The 24,199-nt window shown below is 35.0% G+C and overlaps 2 protein-coding genes and 1 long non-coding RNA gene across 6 annotated transcripts; all 3 read left to right on the top strand.

Annotated features, from left to right (window-relative positions):
- The first annotated feature begins 1,839 nt into the window (after positions 1-1,839).
- On the top strand, positions 1,840-14,788 carry LOC132056667 (mitochondrial intermediate peptidase, mitochondrial). Of its 4 annotated transcripts, none has more exons than XM_059448954.1 (17): positions 1,840-2,022; positions 2,184-2,265; positions 2,375-2,431; positions 2,518-2,568; positions 3,604-3,742; positions 3,824-3,878; positions 4,868-5,090; positions 5,847-5,942; positions 7,642-7,761; positions 7,864-7,989; positions 8,797-8,952; positions 9,422-9,538; positions 11,720-11,842; positions 11,936-12,003; positions 12,304-12,439; positions 12,554-12,719; positions 14,098-14,788. In XM_059448954.1, exons 5-17 carry the CDS (start codon positions 3,706-3,708, stop codon positions 14,343-14,345), a joined length of 1,671 nt encoding a protein of 556 aa, XP_059304937.1. In that variant the 5' UTR covers positions 1,840-2,022; positions 2,184-2,265; positions 2,375-2,431; positions 2,518-2,568; positions 3,604-3,705; the 3' UTR covers positions 14,346-14,788. The 4 variants fall into 4 exon arrangements, with proteins under 4 accessions (XP_059304937.1, XP_059304938.1, XP_059304939.1 ...); XM_059448955.1 differs by having other exon boundaries at positions 8,797-8,956; positions 9,426-9,538; XM_059448956.1 differs by having other exon boundaries at positions 3,545-3,742.
- Positions 14,789-15,151: 363 nt separating this feature from the next.
- LOC132056668 (protein LPA2) lies at positions 15,152-17,632 on the top strand. The gene is made up of 2 exons (XM_059448958.1): positions 15,152-15,636; positions 17,339-17,632. The coding sequence occupies exons 1-2, from the start codon at positions 15,216-15,218 to the stop codon at positions 17,482-17,484; spliced, it is 567 nt and encodes a 188-aa protein (XP_059304941.1). The 5' UTR covers positions 15,152-15,215; the 3' UTR covers positions 17,485-17,632.
- On the top strand, positions 15,643-17,268 carry LOC132056669 (uncharacterized). The gene is made up of 2 exons (XR_009414886.1): positions 15,643-16,063; positions 16,277-17,268. It is a non-coding gene; the product is annotated as an uncharacterized LOC132056669 (long non-coding RNA).
- Positions 17,633-24,199: the final 6,567 nt, after the last annotated feature.

The raw sequence follows: 24,199 nt of genomic DNA, 5'->3' as shown, positions 1-24,199 counted from the left end.
ATCCATAAAATTTTACTTGCGTTTGCGAGAGAAACACCATGGATTTTTCAAAATGGCATAACTGGAGCTCTAGAAAATTTTGTTAAAATAAAAAATGAAACTCCAGGAAATTATCTTTGAGTTTGAAATGGTGCAAAACGGAAGGATAGATTTTTTTTTTCTTGAGTTTAAAATGATGCAGGTGAAACTCCAGAAAAATTTCAAAATGATGCAAGTGAAACTCCAAGAAAATTTCATGACAATGTCTTGAAGTTTGATTATGTTTGAGTTTCACATGTAAAAAATTCGAACTCCAACATCATTTTGTGTTTTTGTGCAAATTTTATTTTTGTATTAAAATTATCAAAATATTGCATAATTTTGAAACAGTGATTAAATGTTAATTAGCGGTCTGAAAAACGACTATGTCCTTTCGTTGATTTTCTTAAATACAATACTTGCATTAGGAAAACAAAAATTGTTCACTAATTTTCTCAAATGCCTTTTGTCTTTGTGAGGCAACCGTTATTTTGTACTTTTTTTTTTCCAAATTTGATTGAAGTGCTATATAACCAGAAGAATGGGAACTACTGCTTTCGAACTACTTTACATCGTGGTCTAACATTTGGATATAATTTCTTCTATAAATTTTCTAAAGTTTTCAATTGAACCTGTATGGATTCAACTTACATACAACTTTCGACTGTGATCTAAAGATTATTAATAATTTTTTTTTACAGATAGTCCAATTTCTTCTATAACTTTAGCCATCGTAAAGTTCCACATCTAGCTTGTGTTAATTCAATTTTAGAGACAACTTTAGACGCGATCTAAAATTTGCTCATAAATATTTTACTTACCTATTTGTGTTTGGAGTAGGTTTAAAATAGTCTCTTGAATATACTCATGAGTAGTTTTTGTCCTTTAAAATGTCAAAAGTAAGTATTTTTTTGTCTCCGTCAAATATTTATCAACCTCTTGCTATTATTCTATATATTTAAAGAAAAATATGAAAAAGAAAATATTAAAGTTTCAACATCTATATTCCTACATGTTAATTCAATTTTACATGAGACAACGATGATAAGGATAGCATTGAAGGCGATCTAAAATGGCTTGCTCAAGAAATATTTTACCAAATGCTTAAACCAAATATTTGTGTTTGGAGTAGGTTTAAAATAATGTGGCTCTCTTGAATATACTTACTTTTAGTCTTGGGGTATAAATACTAGATTTAGTTTTTCAGTCCTTTATGAATTGTCAAAAGTAAGTATTTTTTTTTTTATCTAATCTAGTTAAATATTTATCAACTTCTTTTTTCCATTGCTATTGATTCTATATATTGACTCTTAAAGAAAAATAGTATAGAAAAAGAAAATAATATAACTATAATTCCTTTATACTAATTGGCATCCCTCTTCTTCTCAGGAAAGTTTCAGCATCCCTTGATTTCTTCGTATCTTTATTTCCTCAACACTCTTAAAATTCATCCTAAACACCTAAAATAGATAAAAATAGTAAAAATTACACCTTAAGCAATAGCATAAACTACACCTATACTAGTGTTGTCATTAAATCTTATTTTTCACATTTTCTGTTAAAATCCACCAATCAAAGTGTACCTAGATAATTAAGGAGTGCAAAAGTGCTAACTTTGATAAACTTAAGGGATCAAAATAAATGTAGATACAAGGACCAATTTTAAACCTATCCTAAATACAAGGACCAATTTTAGTCATTTCCTGGTCAGAATTGACCTCCTTCTAGAAGTGGAAAAGCGCCATTGGAGTTTTTTTTCTGGTTTCCAGTTTCTACCTCTTGGAAAGGAGAAGGAGCTCCAGCTTCTGCAGATTGCTCGTTGTGACTGTTAATCACCATGCACGCTCTAATTCGCAAGTCCGCTGCTCAGCTACGAGCAAACTCCCAATTCATCCACATTTCAACATCTACAGCTCCGTCCATCAAAGAGACCGGACTTTACGGCTATCATCATTTGAAAACTCCCAAAGGCTTTCAACGATTCGTTGACGATGCTATTGACAGGTAAAGCATTAAGTAGTAGATAGCATTTTATTTTTGGCTCGGTCAATTCGATTGCTTCGCTTTGTAAACGAAATTGCAATGTTCCAGAAAGGGCGGGCTTTTGAGTTGAATGATTTTCTGTTTCAAGTGTTTGATTGGAAAAATATTCACATGCTTAATAGGTCAGAAGAACTTGTGAAGTATATATCTGGCATGCCGTCATCTCCTGAAATTATCCGAGCAATGGATGAGGTTTCTGATACTGTAAGTTTCGGTTTTTGTGGTCTAATTGAACAAGACAAGTACTAGTTGAACTTGCACAGGTGGACTTGGTTAAAACGCGACGCAATAACTGACCTATTTGATTTAATAGGTGTGCTCAGTAATTGATTCAGCTGAATTGTGCAGACATACTCATCCAGACAGGTAGGTGAACTATAGATCAATATCTACAGTTTCCCATCTTATTTTCAATTGCTTTGACTACTTACATAAAAATTATCACTTTTTAGGCAGTTTGTTGATGAGGCAGGCAAGGCATCTCTAAGAGTAAATGAGTTTTTACACGTAAGGTTCCTGAAATTTGATTGGTTTTATTAGTTTGTTTTCGCCTGGCTCGTTATATCAATACTTGTGTTTACACCGACTGTTGTGTTGGACCTAAACTGCTTCAATGCCAGAAATTAAATAGTTGAAGTTATTTAATGGTAATTAGGATTTTACATTTTTATGTCACCTGACTGTCTCATTTGGTGTATGCTCCTTGATACACTTTATGATCTTTGTCTCTTCTCACACTTGATGGTTGCCAATAATTAGAACAAAACTTTAGTAGACTCCTCAAGTTTGAGTTAATGTGGATTCGGTTATTTATGGATAGTAATCTATTCATATCCAGTAAGCATCATTATGATGTATTAGCTAAACTTCATGTAAATTTTTTTTACCTCTCTATGTGTGGTATTGCACTGATTATCTTTTGCAGACGTGATGAAACTGTAAAGATAACTTGTCTTTGCCAAATTAGCAACAAAAGCCATGAATTTAAGAATTAGGTTAATGTCGAGTGGACCCACAAGGGTGGCTCAGTTGGTTGATCATGGGGCTTTCATAATGGAGGTCTCAGGTTCGAAACCCCTTGCCTACAATAGCAGGGGGTTTGCCTCCTGAGTCGAGCTCGTCGCACCAGGCTTGCCTAGTACGGGTTATCTCTTCTGTGTGGTTTGCGGGCTATTGCACAGGAGCGGGGTTTACCTGTCGTACGCACCCGAAGGGTGGCGGCTGCTGGTTCCCTTGTCATAAAAAAAAAAAAAAAAAAAATATTAATACCGAGTGGAAAAAGAAGGTAAAAGTATATCCACCGTCATGTAGAATCAGTTCACTAGATTAATGAAATACTTTTATAAAGGTAGTCTTATATTCTGGCCAGAGGGACTGGGAGGGGGAATCAAAATTGTCTCCAAGTTGGCTTTCTTCACTTGATTAATGAAAATACTTTTATACGTTAGTAACTTGCCACTAATGGATTTACTTCAAGATGCAGTTGCTTTGGAAGATTCTCAGTGCAATGGTTTATTGACTCTTTTGCTCCTTGGCATGTAGTACCTTAATACAAACCATAGTATATACAAGGCAGTAATAAAAGCAGAAAAAGACAGCAATTCACTCACACATGAAGCGAAAAGGGCAGCCCGCTTTCTACGAATGGACTTGGAGAAGGGTGGAATCCATCTTTGCTCTGGTATTTGACTTCGTACAACTGTTGTTTTTCTTGGTAAATCATTTCTGTTGCATTAATTTAAGAACCTTGGTGGCTTCACAGAAAAACGGGATCGAGCTAATGAGCTTTCCATTGACATTATTCAGTTGTGTAGAGAGTAAGTGATAACCATCTCCTTGTTAGTTTTCCTGGAATTTTGTTAAATGATGGAACTTTTTGATGTTTTCTATAATTTTCGTGTTGTTTTTAAAAGAGATCACATGATCATTGTAGGTCTAGAAGCTGGTTTTGTATTTGAAATAGGATTTACCCACTATTTCTTGTCCTTTTGTGTACTGTTCTTTTTATATCAATTATTATATGAATCATGGCTTTATCCTTCAAATTAAGTGGACTTACACCATGGAACATTTAAATTGTGACTATATGTTCGATTCAGTCTACTGAAGGTAGAAAATGACCATCTTCTTCTTTAGAAATTAAATTTAATTTTCGGGGATGATTGTTAAATTAACTCATAATCCTTAGGAAAGGATTATATTCAGTTCTTCACAGGTCCATAGTTGAGTTTAAGTAAGCACCCATGTAGATCAAATGCAATTTTTTTTCCGAGATGATTCACAGAAGCAGCATTTGGAGAAGTTAAAGATTGGTGTTTGACTGAGATTTGTTTTGTTTCTTTTTAATTAATGTTTTCTTCAATTCGTTTGTAAAAAGCCTTGTTTCTTTTGGGCTGAGTCTATGCATCTAAATGCTGAAATTCTGCTTAAATTTGCATAAGTAGAATTGAGAAATAGGTTTTCAGTATTTTGCTTGTCAACTATGAACTCTTGAGTAATATCTTTGAGGGCCTCTAGCTCGTGCAGGGTTAGAAGGAGCTGTTCATATCCTCCCTTAATTTCCTCTTCCTTAACGACTGTCCAGTTTTTCTTCTATGTTCATCTTAAGTCGCAGTTATGGGACCAATGATGTAGTCTTTGCAATCTCACCTTCGGGCTATCTACATTTTTTGCAAGATGGAACTGGACTCTACTCAGTTCTTAATTTCACTTTGACTATTGTTTATAGCATAATGTATCAAGTTGCCTTCAATGTTTCTAGTTCCACATAACTGGATGAATGCTCATTTTTTCCTTTTTTTGTCAGGTATAATGAAAATATCATTACTGACCCAGGCCATGTGAATATATTTCCAGCGTCTAAGATCCCTAAAAGATTGCACCACCTTGTCAGCCCTATCTATCGTAACCTGTCAGGTGCATCTAAGGGATCTCTGGGGTCAAGAGATAACATGAAAGAACAAGGATTTCGCTTAGCAACTGAGTCAAGTACTCTGCAAGGCTTTCTTCAATGTGTACCAGATGCTGGGGTAACATTGAGCAACCTCTGATTTCTTTTAGTTATAACTTAACCCTGTTCAGAAAATTTCCAAATGGTCTTCAGAGTAATCAATATTATGCTTATTGTATCAGTGTAGCAACAACTTCTTCCCTATTCACTCGCTCTCCTAGTGTTAGGAAACTAAAGCATTAGAAGCTCAAGGTAAACTTCTTACATTGACATAGATAAGCATAGACGAGAGTGCAAGCCTAGTAAACATAATATCTATTACAATCATTTAATGGATTTATGTATGGGAGGTCTTGACTACTGAATATAAGGTTTAGGGTTAGGGCAAGGGAAAGAGAAGACCACCAAATAAAAGAAAACAAATGATTATGGCACCAATTCATGAATTGTGCATCATTTTTTGGACTTGGAAAATTGGAGAACTGAAAACAAGTGGATGATCCTTTGCTTCATCAATCACGAATACTTCAAGAATCACAAATTCTGTCCCTCTGTTTCTACTAAGTACAAGTACCTAGTTATTTGCTCACATAAACACCTTTTTATGTCCAAAAGATTCCATCTAAATCTCTCTAAACTTTACCTTATCAAAAAAATTCTCTTTATGCATTGACAAGTCAAGAAGAGACTTAAACATTTTATATTTCTATCAAGTGTTTTTACTTTATTTGTTGTCTTCATAAGGTTTTGGACAACTATGGATGGAAAAAAGAAAAGAGCTTTTATCGTTCAATGACCGAATGATTTAGTGTATTTTTCTCATGATCTTCTCCAGGTCAGGAAGGTGGCATATGTCCAAGGAAATTCTGTTCCACATGCAAACCTCGAGGTTCTTGATAAACTTATTGCAACTAGACACGAGTTTGCACAGGTTGTTATGTGAACACTTTTGGTCTAGCATTGTATTTTGTTTTTGTTGAATTATGATGTTCCTATCAAAAGAATTGTATGGTGTTCTCATCAAAAAGTTCAAACTATTAAAGAAGTGGCACTTCTAATTACTTAGTTCTACAACACGCCTTCCCATTTGTAGCATGATTCTATTTTTTGGGGTCAAGCATGTGGAAATATTTTTGTTTATCGATAGCAACAAGGCTCCTACACAGAACCTCTGCATGTTTTCTGTGTTAAATTTGTGACCATATTTAAAAGTTAAATTTGTTAGAGAAGGGACACTTTTCATTATCTATTTAGTTCTGAGACATTGTGTGAAATAAGAGAGCAAAGTTGATTTGATGACAGTGATATACAGGATACACTTATTTATCGGTGTGAGATACGTTACAAAAAAGATGATCTGATGATAATGAAATACAAGACACACCTATTTAATGGTTCGAGATACATTCTACATACCTGCATTGTATATTTAATCGATGGGCGGCTAACTTAATCTTAACACGTAATGTTGCTGCATTCGAACACGCCCCTCAACTCATGGTAGAGAAAATCAAGTTGAGTTGATTATTTTGCAAACATGTAAAACAAGTAGTCCAAATTGTTGTTGAAAAGTTTGCAGCGAAATCGGTAAAAAATTCATCATCGCAGAATCTCGTTGGAAAAGTTTTTAGTCGTTGGAATCTAACTGGAAAGCTACGGCCGGAATAGTGGCTGAAAAGAGGTGCACCACTGGCAAACTCACTGGAAAAGAGATATAGTGCTGTTGAACCAGTCACTCCAAAGAGGCATGGTGTTGCTGGGGCAGCCAAACTGGCAGTATAAGGTTGTCCGCTAGTAGACAGAAGCTCCTTTAGTCTCTACCAAGATCGTAGAGGTTCTGATGCCATGTGAGAAATAAGAAAATAAAGAAGATGACCTAACGATAATGGAATACAAGACACACCAATTTATAGATGTGAGATACAATCCACATCTTATATTCAGTTCATTTAAAACTAACTTTTACCAAAAATATTCTAACATGTATCAGTTTCATCACACACTCTGTAGTTTTGCATTTTTGTGAATACAGTTGATCTGGACTTCAAAATAGAATCTCAAATTATGCTGAGCGGTGATGGATGGTCCTTTAACCTCACCTTTTCCAAGTACAGGGGTTAAGTCAGGGATATTATTTTCACTTGTTGTATCTGTGAGTTGGTATGTACATAGGTAAAGGCCTTTATGGATATTTCATCATAATTCTAGAAAAAAGAAGACCATGGGAACATGGTGCACAAAAGTACTATTGGAGTAGAAGATATCTGGACCTTTCTTCTATAGTTTCCCTAGAAGCATAAGAAGATATGTGGTAAAACATCTTGTCAGAATCTAAATAAGAAAGTACGAAAACTATTTCGGACAGAGATTGTAACTTTTGATTGGTATATGCTGAATTTATACTTTCCTGATTTGGTCAATCATTATTCAGTACTTTTTCTCCTTCTCATTATTCACTATTACTTCCACTTGTGCATGTATCCCCCCCCCCCCAAAACACCCCCCCACCCCAAAAAAAAACAAAAATATATATATATATATATATATATATATATATATATATATATATATATATATATAAAGAGAGAGATGTTGTCAATACTAATATGCTTTATCCTCTTAACTTGCAGCTTATGGGGTATAAGTCTTATGCTGAATTTGCTCTACATTCTACTATGGCTGCATCTCCTGAAGTGGTCTTATCCTTTTTGCTTGAGATGAGCAAAGTGGTCAGACCCAAGGCCGATCAGGTATGTTCTGGAAGTAGATTTTACTTATATGAATGAGACACTGATTATGTTACTCTGCTGGGGCTCTTTCAAGCTCTTCTAAATGTTCATATTCTTAAATAGGAGTTTGAGGCGATTCAGAATTTCAAGAGAGAGAATAGTGGTGATCCCAGAGGGGAGTTGGAGCCCTGGGATGAGGCATACTTCACGTGGCTGATGAAGTCTGCAACATACAAGTTGGACTCCTCGGTAATGAGTGAAGCCTAACCGTTTTTCTATTATCTTTGCTTCTTCTTTGAACTTTTATGATCAAGTTGTAGCGGATGCTCTTTCTTACTCTGGATTCTTGTGTTCGCGTCTTCATAGATACAACAACATACTCAGTGAAATCCCACAAAGTTGGGTCTAAGGATAACTTATTATTTATTTGCTGATAACTAATCAGGGGCGCAAAGTCATTGATTAAATTGAACTAAAGATGAAATAATAAACATGTTTTCCCGGGCGTTGAGGTAGTTACATAGCCTTTAAAAAGGACGTTTCTCCATCGTTGTATTTGGGGCTTGGTTTACTGGAGTCCTGTTTTGTTTGTTGGAACAATCCTTTGGATTGATGATGTGAGTTCAGAGAAAACATGAAATTTTTAATGGCTGTGAAATACATAGACAATTTGAAGTTGACCTTTCTATCAGCAATTTACTTTTTCAACTGAATTCTACAACCTATCCCATAGCTGTTTGCCTTTTGAACTTCTCATCCACCTGTTCTGTCATATCGACAACAAGAAGTGATTATTGCAATTCACTGCACTGGCAGAATTTCTATACACTATGAAAAGAGCCTTGATAAGCCTTCATGCTATACCAAGGAAAAGAAAAACAAAAAAGTGAAGAATTTCTACCAGTGTACCCATGTAAACCTTTCCTATTTATAAGTACTCAAAGAATTCTGATTCAACTAATATATGAATTGCTGAATGCTGCTCTCATGAAGGCTTTTACATGCTCTTAAGGTTTTTTCCATTTTTGACAGAACTGTTCTTGTCTATCATTGCAGGTTATTGCATCATATTTCCCTTTACCGCAGTGTATTGAGGGTTTGAAGGTTTTGGTTGAGTCGCTCTTTGGTGTGACATTTCACAAAGTACCCCTTGCACCTGGTGAATCATGGCATCCTGATGTGATGAAGATAGTGCTACATCATCCTACTGAGGCAAGTCTAATATTCTAGAAATAGTGGCTGTCTCTTGTTATATGGTAGACATGTCATCTCAACTATGAGATTACTGGATTCCCAGTTCCCACCTCTTGTAAAGAATTCTTTTTCATTTTCTTTCTTTCTTTATTTTAGCTTTTCCCTTTTGAGTTGATAAATTAGGTGTGCAAAGGGGAACTATCATTCTTGATTGTTATTTTCTAATGCTATTTCTTTACTGACCAACCTCTCAGTACATTGACATGAATCATTTTCATTCTTTCCGGTATTGACCTTTGGACGGCAAAAATGGACTAGTGGTAAAAAATTGGAATGTTGGCAGATTTAACATAATCTTACTTTTCTTGTTTATGTTGAGTTGATCCATTCTAATTTCCTGGTGTGCATTTGGCTCTTCCATTAATACCCATTTAGTGGTAGTCTTAACATCCATCCACTTGAACTAGTTTATAATGCGTGTTTTCAGGGAGACCTGGGGTACTTATACCTCGATTTAAAATCAAGAAAAGGTAAATATCCCATTTGTGCTCATTTCGCTATCCGAGGAGGGCGTCGAGTTTCTGAGACAGAATACCAACTTCCTGTATGTAAGAGCATTATTCTCTTTTTCTTCATTTCAGTTTTTCATAAAATGCTATGCCTTTTGTTTCTTGTGTCTCTATTTAGCAACTGGTGATAGTAACTTGTAAGTTTCAGGAATACAGAACCACCAGGAAATGTTCTGTTGATCAGTCATCCTGTATTAACATTGACTTTTTAAACTACCTGTTTAGATTGGGTATGATGTGGGCATTGGTACTAATCTTTCACAGTTCCCTGGAAATTGATCAAACTTAAGTCTGCTTACACCTAGCTAGCTTAAATCTGGACAATAATTTTGAAGGTCACCCCAATAAGTTTATTATAGTTCTTCATCAAATTAAGTTTATTATAGTTTATGGCTTTATGCTAATAGACCTAAAAAATTTCTTAAAATTAAATGCTTACTTATACTTGCAAGTTGTAGATTCTGTGATTTACGCCTTCTGTCCCAATTTATATGATTAGTCTGCCCCAAAAAAGAATGATACCTTTATGTATTTACTAACAATTCAGCTATAAATTTCCCCTTTTACTCTTAGAGATGATTTATAGCCGCACAAATATCTATGACTTGTTTTAGACCACAAGTTCTAAAAGTATTTCTTTCTTTCTTTCTTAAACTCTGTACCCAGTCAAACCGCATCACATAAAATGGGACGGAGGGAATATTATTTAAATGTGTTTTTAAAGGTCATCCGGAGAAGTTTTTAGTTTATGCTAATAAAAACTTGTCCCAAATAAAATTTTTGTTCATACTTGTAAGTTTTTAGGTTTCTATGATCTCAGGGTAGACATATTATTTTTTGAAATGGTTAAGATATCATTAATAAAAGGTACCAAGATGGTACAGAAAGTACAGGACTCAAGACAGATAAGAAGCTACTGGACTACACCAAAGATGCAACTACTATCTTCCTTCTAACATTTCTAAAAAATCTATATGCTGCTCCATACTTCCAATTGGCCTGCTATTACACCAGGTAAAAAGATTTTGCAAACAATTGTTCTTAATTCTAAGATAAAGGCTTTTTTGTCCTTCAAAACAAGCTCTATGCCGTTCCAACCATAGGGTCCAAAAAATGCATAGAGGAATAGTGATCCAGATTTTTTTTCAAGTTTTTTGAATTCCTATCCCTGCCAGCACTCCAGCAGACCCCTTATGCTATCAGGCATTGCCCAAGAAACACTACCAGATACTTAGGAATAAATCCCAGCATTGCCTGGACCATTTACATTGGAGAAATAAGGTTCTATTGATTCCTGATCTCTTCACACAAATAACACCTGCTAACAAGAGAGGAACCTCTTTTGTGGAGATTATCCTGAGCCAAGCAAGCTTCCCAGGCTGCAATCCAAGCAAGCATGCCACTTTGATGGGAACTTTAGTCTTCCAATTTATTTTCCATGGCCAATTAAGTTCCCAACAGCCTGATTACCTCATCAAAATTCTGGAACAGTTATTAACTGAGAACTTTTTATCCTTGCTAGCTGCCCATATCAAGGAGTACCTTCTGTTCTGATCAGAAACTGAATCTGGCTGCTGCAACATCTGACAGAAACCATCCAGTGCCCTGTCATTCAGGTTTCTTCTAAAATATACTTGCCAGCCTGAAGTTGAATGCAATTCAGCTATATTACCACCCTTTTTGATGGAGCAACCGTATAATACTGGATATTTGATCTTTAGGCTTTCATTCCCTGTCCAGATTTGGCCAGAACCTAATTGTTTCACCTTTTCCCACGTCCATTTTAGTATGTGAGTGACACATCCCACAACCTGCTAATGTTTATCCAAATCCATCCTTTCGAATGTGAGTTTATGGGGCCAGGCCTCCAACCTTCTCTTTTACCATAGACAGCTTCAATTATCTTCTTCCAGAATGCTTCATCTTCTGAATTATATTTCCACAACCACTTGAAAAGCAAACTCTTTTTGTGCAGCTTCAGATTTCTTACTCCCAATCCTCCCCCATTCTGTCCCTCCTAACCTTCTCCCATTTAACCAGATGAAACTTTCTGTTTTTGGCATTCCCTTCCCATAAGAACTGATTCCTTAAATGCATAATATCATGCTAGAGTTTAGTTTAAGCTCACTGCTTCATGGATATCCTGTGGATTGTTGCAGTATTTCCATTTTATTTTACCTAGTTATTGACAATTATCTGTGCTTGTTAACTCATAGGTCGTAGCGCTTGTTTGCAATTTCTCTGGGTCAAGTTTGGCTCCGGTGAGGCTTAACCACTTTGAAGTAGAAACACTTTTCCATGAGTTTGGGCATGCTCTACATTCGTTGCTTTCAAGAACGGTACTAGTTTTATTCTGCTTCTATTTGCTAGTGGTTTTTACTTTTGCTTTGAAATCGTTATCGAGTTCACTTGATGGCTGGCTATCTGCGCAGGAATACCAACACTTTTCTGGTACGAGGGTGGTTCTTGATTTTGCTGAAACTCCTTCAAACCTATTTGAGTGAGCCAAATGCAGAATCTTTGATCCATACTTTTAATCAGTGATATGAAGAGAAATGTTTAGACACACACTGCTCATATGATTATCTGCTGTTTAGTTACCTTTTTCTTTCTTGTAATATCGTCGTCATTAGATTTGGCACAAAATGGAAAAGTCTTACAATCCTAGTTTCAGGTTCAATTCACCACTATACGTGATGTACACACTATTTATTCTAGGTTCAGGATGAATGCTGCATGCGCATGTTAGTTCTGTCTTATCAGTTATTACTAAAGTTTTGGCACTGTTGTTGATCCATAGGTCCTATGCCTGGGATTATCGAGTGTTAAAGACATTTGCTAAACACTACTCAACCGGTGATATCATTCCCAAAGAACTTGTAGAATCAATGGTGGGAGCTAAAAAGATGTTTGCTGCAACTGAATTGCAACGGCAGGTATGTTTTATGGACCCCTTCCTAGTTAACTCTGTTGATAAGCATTTCTTCAGTTCAACTTTTAGAAAACTTGAGGCAAGAACTTTGACCTATGCAGCCTTTCCATTTATTCAGATCTTCTATGCAATAGTTGACCAAATACTCTTCGGAGAGCAGCCATCCACAGGGAGAGATACAATAGCAATTGTTGCAGATTTAAAAAGACAACATACAAGTTGGACGCATGTGGAGGGAACACATTGGCATACCCGATTCAGTCACCTTACAAACTATGGTGCAGGTATCAGAGCGCTATATGACTATAGTTAATTGACTCATGTTTGTGATAGTTGCCTCTATATGTGAGAGAATGTTGCACTATTATTTATCTGATATACCATCTTCACGCCTACTGTTTGGCAATTCGGACATAATTCAATAGAAATGCATGATTCATAGTTGGTGGTCCAATCTGGACTTTTTCTTTATCAACTTTATACTAAGATCTCAAGTGTCTTTCTTGACAAGTGAATTAAGTGATAGTTTTTTGCTTGTTAGATGTGCCCTTCCTCTATAATCTGTTATACGATTCTCAGAACTTGATGGTAGTGAGAGACGGTGACGCCAGTGGAAATTTTGGCAAGATGGTATGGTGGGTGTTATTTCTGTTTCTGCCTGTTCTTCTTAGTGAGGGGTTAGATCATGTATTCTCCTTTTTTTTTTTTTTTTTTTTTTTTTTTTAATATTTTTTTTTTGTAATTTTATGTCAATTCTTCATTCGTAGTTTCTTAAGAGACTTCTGCAATCATATCGAAAAGGGGATCATCGATGAACCTAATTATTGAGATGCCACAACGACTACGAATATAATTTGTTTTGTAGTCAAATGATGTGTCTTAGCGAGTGGTTAGATCATGCATTCTCCTTTTTTTATGTCAATTCTTCACTCTTAGTTTCTTAGAGACTTCTGCAATCATATCGAAAAGGGGATTCATCGATGAACCAAAATCTTGAGATGCCACGATGACTAAGAATATAATTTGTTTTGAGGTCAAATGATGTGTCTTAGTGAGTGCTTAGATCATGCATTCTCCTTTTTTTATGTCAATTCTTCATTCTTAGTTTCTTAGAGACTTCTGCAATCATATCGAAAAGGGGATTCATCGATGAACCAAAATATTGAGATGCCACGACGACTACGAATATAATTTGTTTTGTAGTCAAATGATGTGTCATAAAGGTTCTTTATCCTCGTAAAGGCGATATTTGACGTAGATGTAATGGCAGATGCAAGAAATATCTATTCCATTACAGCCGACCTTTTTATTTTCAACTTGTTCTAGTTGTAGAGTTCTGTTCTTAAAGCTGTACATGTAGAAGGTTTGAGTTTTAGAGAGTAATAGATAATGACATTTTTCAGAAGATAGAGCAACATTTGTATTAGATACTTGTGAAGATTTTCTGTCTACATGGTTATTTGGTTTATTTCTTTTTCTTTTTGATAGATATTGTTATTTGGAATGTTTGGTTCTGAATCTCTGGGTTTTGTCAGTTCTTTTGTGAGAATGATAACAGTAGGATTTTGTCAGTTCTAGCGTAACTTAGATCCATTGTATATTAAATTCTGCACATTGCTCTTGCTAAGAAGTGGAGCAATATCTTTTCCCTTACTTGCGCAGGTTATTATAGCTACCTGTATGCGAAATGCTTTGCCACGAGTATCTGGCAAAGGATGTGCCAAGAGGATCCTTTGTCATTGGACACTGGTTCGGCTTTAAGAACAAAATTCTTGCAGCATGGAGGAGCCAAAGATCCAGCTGATATATTAAATGATCTTGTGGGGAGTGGCATTGTAAGGAGCTGCAATGGGGGTATAATACCGGACATTACAAGCCTTTGTGAGGAAATGGAACTCTTGAAATGCTAGCAAAAGGAGTTCTAACCCCGCATTGAGAGTTCTAACCCCGCATTGAGAAAAAGTATTCTCTCCCCTGCTAAATCATGGCGAGGCCAAGTATCTGTGCACGCAGATTGCGGCCCACCATTGAAGAGTTGGAATTGATTTAAGATGAGGCTTCCCATCATAACAGCAACTAAATAGTGCTGATCTGAAGAGATTTCATCACGGCCAAGCAAGCAAATTAAAGTATTTTCGAGCACATCATTCTTAAGTTAGCGTTCAGAGAAAACATCTCATGGCCAGGCTATTTATTGAGCAATTCTTCAAAGAAACTAATTGTGTTCATCATTTTTTTTCTTAATTTGAATAATGTATATTCCAATAAAACAGAAGAGATGTAATGGTTCTAGGAATATATCAATGTGTGAAATGAATTTTGACCGAGGAAAGGTTGTTTGGTTGATAGCAAACTTGAGTTTTCCTCTTACATTTCGCACCATCTCCTGTAATATCAGTAGATAAAATACCGCTACTGATTTCCCGTAGCTGAATAGGAGAGAGCCAGAATGTCAAACAAATTGCTTCCAGGAGTTTTTGTTTCTTTTGGTCTGAAACTTTCAAAGATTGCTTTTATAACTCTGAACTCTCCTTGTTTGTGATAGTACGTTGACATTTGTTATTTTGATTTTTTAACAAGTATGTGAATGATAGGAGTAAAAGTTTTATCGTTTTCCTTATCTTGTAATCACCAACGAATATACATTTTAGATATTTTCTTTTTGCGGGGTAAGAAAGGAAATGGGTCAACTATAAAAGCCAATTGACGGGAAAGTTATGGCCTTACCTATGAGTGGATAATTGGTAAAAATGAAAGAAGAATAACAAACAAAACAGAAAATGGCGCTGCTAGTGAACTCACCACATACTAAAAAACCTCATCTTCTTCTCCACTGCCACCCCCATCAACACCCCCCCACCCTAGGAAATTTCTCCATTAAATTCCAGGACCTTTCTTCTTCAGATAAATCTACAGAGGGCACCTCATCATCATCGAAGAAGGGCACCAGCTCGAGTTCCTTAGGTTTTGGGTCATCCGTTTCGAGCACAGTAACATCATCAAAGAAGAAACAGCAGAAGGGGAAAAAAGAGAGGGATTCAATTATCCGAAGAGAACCCATACAAAAGCCCAGTTTTGCTACTCAACCGGAGGAAACCAGTGGTTCAAAGGAATTTCAGAAAAATGAGAGTGCTTTTGTTCTTGCTTGGTTAGGACTTGGTGCTATTATCCTTGTCCAGGGTATTCTCCTTGCTGCCTCAGGTAAAAATTATGGCCCACCCTTTAATTGTATTTGTAATTTGCCCTTTTTTTCTTCATTCATAGTGTGATTCTGTAGTGATTCCAATTGCACTAAACTAAAGTAGCTTCTTTTCTTTTGACAAGTGACTAGTGAGTGATTATCTGATCCATGCTTGAAAAGTACCTAGTATTCAATTAGGATTTGGACACACTCAATTATTTGTGTAAGGGGCTAGTCCGAATTTGTTCTTGGTTAAATCTTTTGACAAGTGAGTCAATATATTACAGAGACGTGATCTTTTATTCCCGGAGTAATTTCTGAAATCACTATTAATGTACATTGCATCTATAAAACTAGTGATATGCATATGGTCTATATGAATTGGCCGTGCCTTAAAATAAGTGTATCAAACAGATATTAAATCATACTCTCTCTGTTTCAATTTATGTGAACCCATTTGACTGGACACAAAATTTAAGAAAGAAGAGATACTTTTAAAGTTATGGTGTTAGATGACTCACACATATTTTTTGTGGCTTTAAATCATTGCACAAAGGTAAATTCATTCCAAATATAGAAAGAGGTCATTCTTTTTGACACGGACTAATAAGGAAATAGGTTCACATAAATTGAAACGCAGGGAGTATTTAAGTTCAGAAGAAGATAACAATGTAATGTAATAAAGTTTATTTGAGTATGACACATGAATTACCTCATTTGCCTCTGGTATAAATGTCCCAAGTACCAAGAGAGTAAATACACACAATATCCCCTTGGTGACCTGTCCAGGATTTGCTGCAGTTTCCTTGTCAATAACAAACAGGCCCTAAAAGATATTAAATTTAGAATCTGCCGTAAAACATGTGTAACACAGTGTTGATAATATCAATTCTGCGAGGCTCACTCCAAGTTCAAAAAATAGAAATCTCCATTTGGAAGTTTTCTATGTTTGGTCTGCTCATTGCCTACTCTTTTCTCCAGTTCTCCGCAAGAGAGCAAAGTGGTGTTCAGTCTCCATTCCTCAAGTTGGTCTGTGAGCTGTACTCATTATGGAGAATGTTCTTAGAACCAAACATGGTTTTCCAGCTTGAAACTGAGATTGAAATTCTTAGTAAGGAAATATTTTTAAAACTACTACCTAATGGTGCTTGATAGGGTGGTACTGGTGGTACGTTTAAGAATATAAAAATTAGGAGACACGTATGACTTGGTCTCTCAGAAGAGCCTCTGTGGTATTCTATTAGTGTTGATGTTGGACTCAACACAGTTTAAATAGGCAGCATAACGTTTGATGTTCATGTTTCCTACAAGTTCTCCTTAATAACATTGGCTTGGAACGACTATGAAGAATGACTTGGACATAAAGGACCATGCACTTCCTGCAATATGATGATGTTTGAAAATATCAACTTAGGAAGCTTGACTAAGCATTAGTGTACAGTCTATGATCATAATTTCTCACAACTGTTTTTGCATCGAAGATTGAACATTTATTCTTGTAACTATCAGATTACAGTTTCAGAGCAACTTACAATAAGTAGTTTGACATGAGTTGTGTTGTCATAAGACACTTGATAAATCTTTCTCGCTTTAAATATCTCCATAGATAAAAATGTATGGATTTGATTAATTAGTTTGACATTACAGCTGAATCTATGAGCATTTACTTTGCATAATGTATATCTCCACGTGGTGATTTTCTAACTCTTCTGTTGCATCTAGGCTTTTTACCGGAGGCATGGGACAATTTTTTTGTGAAGTATCTTTATCCATCCTTTACTCCGACAGTCTTCCTGTTTGTTGCCGGAACAGTTGCCTATGGAGTGTTGAAGTACCTGCAGAATGAGAAATCTAATATTGAAAACTGATAATTTTTGCATGTTATATATCAAGTATTTAGGTAACTTTAGTTAGTTTGTTCAGTCTTGTAAACTACAGATGTGAGAAACTGTGACAATTGAATTCCTTTAAATACTTTTGAAAGTGGATTATACCAAGTTAAAAATTGTAATTTCTCACTTGCCGTTTCCCTATTCTTCCTTCATTTTTGTATTAGGCATTGAATTTTTATAGCTTGAGGGTCGCAGTGTGGCTTAATTTAATATATTAAAGCGAATCAACTGAAGTTTAATTTTGTTTCTATACTGTCATCTTTGCTGTAGTGGACTGTCTTTGACATGGATGTATGGGTAAGACAAATATTGCAAGTCATTTGGTTTCTCTAGCACTTCGGTATAAGCGCACACCATTTGAGAAAGGTTATACTGGCTTCAACTAGAAGTACCTGGTGTACAAATGGTGAAATGAATAACAGATGCTTTTACAGGTGTGCCATTGGCCATGGTATCTTAGCTAGTTGCACAAATAAACGATAAGTAATATCAAGGGCAGTTAGAGTTCTAGTTACCGGTTCGGTAGAACTCAGTAGTTTTGGCCAAAATTGGATTTGTAACAAGAAATCCGCTCAGTATGTGTAAATTTATCCAGTACCATTAAACTGATTTTTTTAGAATTCTAGAACTCATAAACTCAAAATTCTGGATCCACATCTGTCGATGTGTGCTAATGTCAAGTGCCATCCAGTTTCTAAATAGGGGTCCAATTCAGCAAACTTTGAGCTTGAGTATCTTTTTTGCAGCCAATATTTGGTAGACCTTTATTTTTCTTCTATAGTCTTAAGTTCGTTGTGGCAGGTAAACAATCTGCACTTTGCGCATCTGTCTTGACATGATATAAAAAGGAATAGCGGAAAAAATGCCAAGGTTGATGATCAGGGATATATTGTTTGACATTGGTCTTTACAAGTACCTTTTTAAGTAATCATGGTTAATTAATACATACTCTCACCTCAATTTATCGCTAACTATAGTTAACTTTCGTCGTTGCCTGGAGATATCAATTTGCAGGTTTCACAAATTGATAGGATCTGAAACTCATTGGACATTCCCCTTTACTTCCTCAACTTTTCACTCTCTTATGGACGAAATTTATACGAGTATATCTTTTGTTTCTTCTCGCTCACTTTGTCATTATGAGTAATACCTCGTACTGAAGCCACAATCAAAGCCATAAAAGTGCTACATTATATTTATACTGACACAGTGCTTATACAAAAGGGCATTGAGTAATGTGCTGGATATTAGTAGTAATAGACTAAATACTGCTAATTCGACAACTTATTTAATTTAAAGCTTTATTTAGATATCTACATCCAATGGACTGCGATATTTTTGTTTCAACAAAGTGCAAGCTAAAAACAGTCCTTGTACCTTCATGAGTAGAGCATAAATTCGAAGTTTTTTCTCTTTTCGTGGCCACTAGTAATAATTCTTAATGTCAAATGCTTCGGCCGGTGCACTCCCCGGACCCCACGTATAGCTGCAGCTTAATAAACCGTACAACCCTTTTAAATGCTTCGCTTAGAAAAGGAATATATAGTTCTTTCTGTCATGCTACAAGACTTGTTCTGCGGGACGGCAGGATATTCAGTTAACTAAACTTCAAAAGCTAACTCATGAGCCGAGGAATAATCAAAGACCATAGTAGGAGATTAATTTCACAAACCCACAACATTAATTTCACATCCCACAACCCATACGGACAACTTAACAATCCTCCGCACGTCCAAACTTTCCAACCGGAGTGCGAACAACATAATATGAGGGACTAATATTAGGTAAATCAAGAATTAGGATGATTCTAACTTGATATCATGTTAAAACTAGAGAGATTTGTACTGAGAGATTGATTATTTCCCTCAAACTTGGTTGGGATTTATAGTAATTACAGTATGTACAAGTTTAGTAAGTGTATAATTACACAATTAAATCCCTAATCATATCAAATAATTCACATTTAGTGAAAACTAAAATCTTAATAGGACGAAACAACCAATAATCATATTTGATATAGAAAAAGAATTATCTATTGCAACTATTAATGATAATCGAATTTATCAAAAAGAAGAGGAAAATAAGAAAGAAAGAGATTTACATTTTATATTGAATATCTATATGATAAAATGCTAGTAGCTTTTTTTCCACAAAGTTGCGCAAAGAACACAAGATTTCCAATCAAAGCTGACAACCTTGCTTTAAAGGAATGCCAAAGAAATGACACTTGATTCAACACATCTATATAAATAAGCAATTATTTTATTTATAAAATTGATGTCAACACTTGATTCTTATAAAGTACCTTCAGCAGAACAGAACGAGCTCTTAATCAAGGATAAAAAGTTGTTCCAAAGTCCCAAGTTGTGAGGGGACTAAAAGTTATAATTTTTGTCGTAACAAATGTTGAGGCAAAGTGATGAGAGGAGTCATGCATCTAAAGGATTCAAAGTATGGTGCTAGCATGTTGGATTATTTAATACTCATGTAGTAATATAATAGCAATAGATGAACTACTACTAGATAGGTATTTAAAGTGGGACTACGTTGTGACTTCCAACTTCCGACTGAGTGCCATGTTTTAAGGATTGGTTCTTAATTATTTCATTTACTGCAATGGTAAATGAATTGCTACCATCCATTATTCATTGGTCTCACGTAGTGGTGTTCACGGTTTGGTTAAAAACAGGTCCAAATCAAAACCAAAACCAAACTGATTGAAGAAACCGATATTTACTTGGGTTAGGTTTGGTTTGGTTTTGAATTTTTAAAAACCGATAATATTTGGTTTGGTTTTGGTTTTACTAAAAGCAAACCGAAGAAAAAATCGAATCGAACCGACAAATTTTATACATGATTTTTATAATTATAAATATATACAATATATTAATTTTTATAAATACTTTTAATTTATATATTTTTAAGCAAAAGTTTATTTTATCTCTAATAAAAATAATGAACTTTATACCTTAAGCCGATTTTAAAAAGAAATACATTAATTCAAACTCATTTATTCAAAGAAACAACTATATGAGATTTACCTAGATTTATTTTTTGTATTTCTGACAAACTTTATTCACTTAATTTAAATCATAAATCCTAAGACATTTTCTCCGTAATGCAAGAAACTATAGCTACCACAATAAAAGGGTAATAATAGATTATAAGTTGAAAAAAGAGAGAAAATTCTCTCCTAATTGTAGGAAAAAAACATGAAAGAGAGAAATACCGTTAATTTTCTTAAAAACCGAAAAACCGAACCAAACCGCCTACAATCAAACCGATGGATATGTATTATTTGGTTTGGTTTTAATAATTTTAAAACTGACTAGCTTGGTTTGATTTTGATTTTAACCCAAAACCGGCAAAGAACACCCTAGTCTCGCGCCCGGCGTGGCTTCATCAATTTTTATATTATGTTTTTTTTCTTATTCATACCGGTATCCGCATTGAGCCACGACTTACCATTCGGCCCACGTAAAAGTTAAAACTCATTTAAGGAGGAAACACTCCCTAACGGGATTTTTGGTACCCATATTTGAACCCAAAATCCTCTGATTAAGGATGCTACGTTAACAAACCCAACAAATTTATAATTCATCTACATCTTGAATCCACATGCATATATACAGCTTGCAGATGGCCACCTTTATTAGTCAGCTAGCCAGTGCCTGCACTCATAATATTTCATCCACCCATTATATTTAATGCCTATCTATATAGTAGTATTATTTATGAAATTGATGATCGAAACTAAACTCATGTTGATGTTATTAAGAGTCTTAATTCATATATGTGTTCAGTTTGGATTGGAGCATAAGTGGTCAAACCAACATTATGTCGCTTTTTTGATTTTTAGGTGTTTAAGAAAGCACTTATAAAGTAAAAAAAGTCGACAAAATAAGTAAAAAAAAATAAGATTGGGTGGGCTAACTTATTTTTTGAGCATGAGCTTTTTTAATTAAATCGAACATAATTTCCACTTTTTTTTTTAAAAAATTTGCGTAACCGTAGTTCCAAAGTAATACTGGATTTGTACTAGAGGAATTTTTAAGGACAACTAGGATTATGAGCTGATAGCTGCATATCTAAAAACCCAGGAAGCTGGCTTTGATATCGCTGTCATTTTGTGGACAAAATGGAGAAAGAAAAGGGTTTGTCTAACAAAGTAACAATGAAAGGGCTGAGAGGTCCCTAATTGTTGTCATTCTTTGCGTCACTTTGCCCTTTTAAAGCCAAACAAGTAGCATCAGTGCCCATTAGGACTTTGTCCTTTCCCTTATTCTCTTCTCCAGTTCTCCTTACCCACTAAACGAACTGACCACAATATAATTTCTTGCTGAATCAAAGGGGAAAAAAAAAACTAATTTCTTGCTGAATCAAAGGAAAAAAAAAAAAAAAAAAAAAGTTTGCCTTCCCTTCCCTGCCACATTGTCTATAAAAGGGGTGATAAATAGGTGACTTGGGTTGAATTTGAACGGTTTAAAATAAGTTAAATTAATAAATGAGCGATTGTACGATCCCGCTCAAAAGGCTGAAGTGCACAAATATCTTTTTTTTTTTTTTTTGCGCGGATTGCCCTTCATTTGGGGTGGTCATTAATTTTTGCCTTTCAAATTGATGGTCTTTAAGTTTTACCCCTTACCTAACATCCCGAGGTTGTGAGTTCAAACCCCAGCTCAGTTTAAAAAAAAAAACAAAAAAAATCCCAAGGAAAAATTTTGCAAATCTGTCTGGCAAATTGTACCGAGCGAACTTCACTGAAGAATGAATTTAAAGACCACCATTTTGAGGGATAAAAATTAAAGACCACCCCCAGCGAAGGGCAATCCTGCAAATTGCCCCACAAATATTCAATTTTGAGACCGATATTTAAGTTGTGGCCGAACTTGATTATTTTTGCAAATATATCCACGTTGGGATCGTTTCAAACATATGCGACTGAAGTTGTAAAAAATCATATATGAAATTTAGTAAATTTTGGACATTTTTTTATTCAAAGTTATGGTCTTGGAAAGGCCAAACTTCTAATATTTTTATACTGAAGTTGTGACCTTTGTAATGCCAAACTTCAGACATATAATAACTCAACTGCAGACATCTATGGCTTACCAAGGACAACTTTCGATATTTTTGACTGAAGTTGTGGCCTTTGGTAAGGTCAAACTTCGAACATTCTTTATGAAGTTGCGTCTTTGGCAAAGCCAAACTTCAAACTTATAATGGTTGCACTTTATACTTTTTGGAATGAAGTTTAGGCATATATATGACTGCACTTTAGACTTTTGGAATGAAGTTTAAGCATGTGTATGACTGCACTTAAGACTGTTTGTCGTGAAGTTCACGGAGCAAAGTTTTACCTAGAGACAATATCTTTTTTTTTGAATTTCACAATTTTAAACATGATGCAACACCCAAATCTATCTCAGAAAAGCTCAAATTTAAAACATAATTTTCAAATACCATAACAAACCTCAATCATCAATTTGGCAAAACAACAACAAATCTAACAAATGTATTTTGCAACAATGATGAACTGCCACTATTTTCAAACCTTTTCAATATCACCCATTTGATTTAAGAAGAAGAAGGAGGAGGAGGAGGAGAGGAGAAGAACTAGTTGTAGTAGTTTTGTCCGGCGTTAACTATACTTTGGGTACTAGCTAAACTTAAAAAATAAATAGGTACAAATTAAATGTGGGCGACCAAATTGGGTGTCTAATGAAATTTTTACTGCTCAAAAGCTAATTGATCTTAGATAGGTTGAATCAAGATGAGATAAACAGTTCATAACGCAATACATCCAACCCCTATAAACTTTTGATTTCTTTGTTTGTTTCTTATTATTTGTTCAATTTCCAGTCAAAACTAATAGAACTTTTTTTTCTTCATTATTTTAGTTATATATAATATACAAATTAAAAGGAGATTTTAATTTAAATATTTTGATAAAATTTCTCATGGATTAATTTGAACAACATAGTTAGCCTAAATCAATTGACTTTTTAGAATCAATTGACTTTTTAGATGACTGAATTTAAGTGGGTCAATTGATCCGCCCAAACTTGAGCTAATGGGAAAGAATATATTGTCATAAGTTAATTTTGTCATTCCTAAAATTGCTCACATTGTAGCCCTTAAAGTTCAAATAAAGGAGGTATTTACCCTAAAAAGAGAACAATTAAATTTGTTTGTGGTTTAAAGATAAATGATTTGATTTGTTATAAATAGTGAATAAATAGCCTATGAAAATTATAGAAATCATTATGAAATAAAGAAGCAGTAATGAAATAATTAAGCATGGGCTTCTTTGATCCTTAGAATGAATTCTCAGATGGGAATCCCTCCGGTGGAACAATAATGAGCTTTGGCCTTACAAAGTATTCCAGTGCAAAAAAGAATGACTAAGTAAACAAATTGTTAAGGCTGAGCTATGTAAATGAGTGTAAGTAATTGATATTAGTAAGTGTTATTCGATGATCCTTTCAAGTGTTGTTAGGCTTCTTTTATAGTACAGAACATCAGCTCTTAAGTTGTGATTAAATTCTAATAATGAATAATCATAGATAATAAATGTCGCTTTAATTCTGAATCGTAACGCTTGCCTCGAATCTGGACCGGTCACACAACGTTATTCTTCCATTAATGACCCGATATAATTGCCTCGGTGAGCTTGCTCCGGATGTATCCG

This window comes from Lycium ferocissimum, chromosome 5 (assembly GCF_029784015.1).
Source record: "Lycium ferocissimum isolate CSIRO_LF1 chromosome 5, AGI_CSIRO_Lferr_CH_V1, whole genome shotgun sequence".
Classification (NCBI taxonomy): Eukaryota; Viridiplantae; Streptophyta; class Magnoliopsida; order Solanales; family Solanaceae; genus Lycium; species Lycium ferocissimum.
Note: the sequence above shows the minus strand (reverse complement) of the source record. Positions and strands in the feature narration are given on the sequence as shown.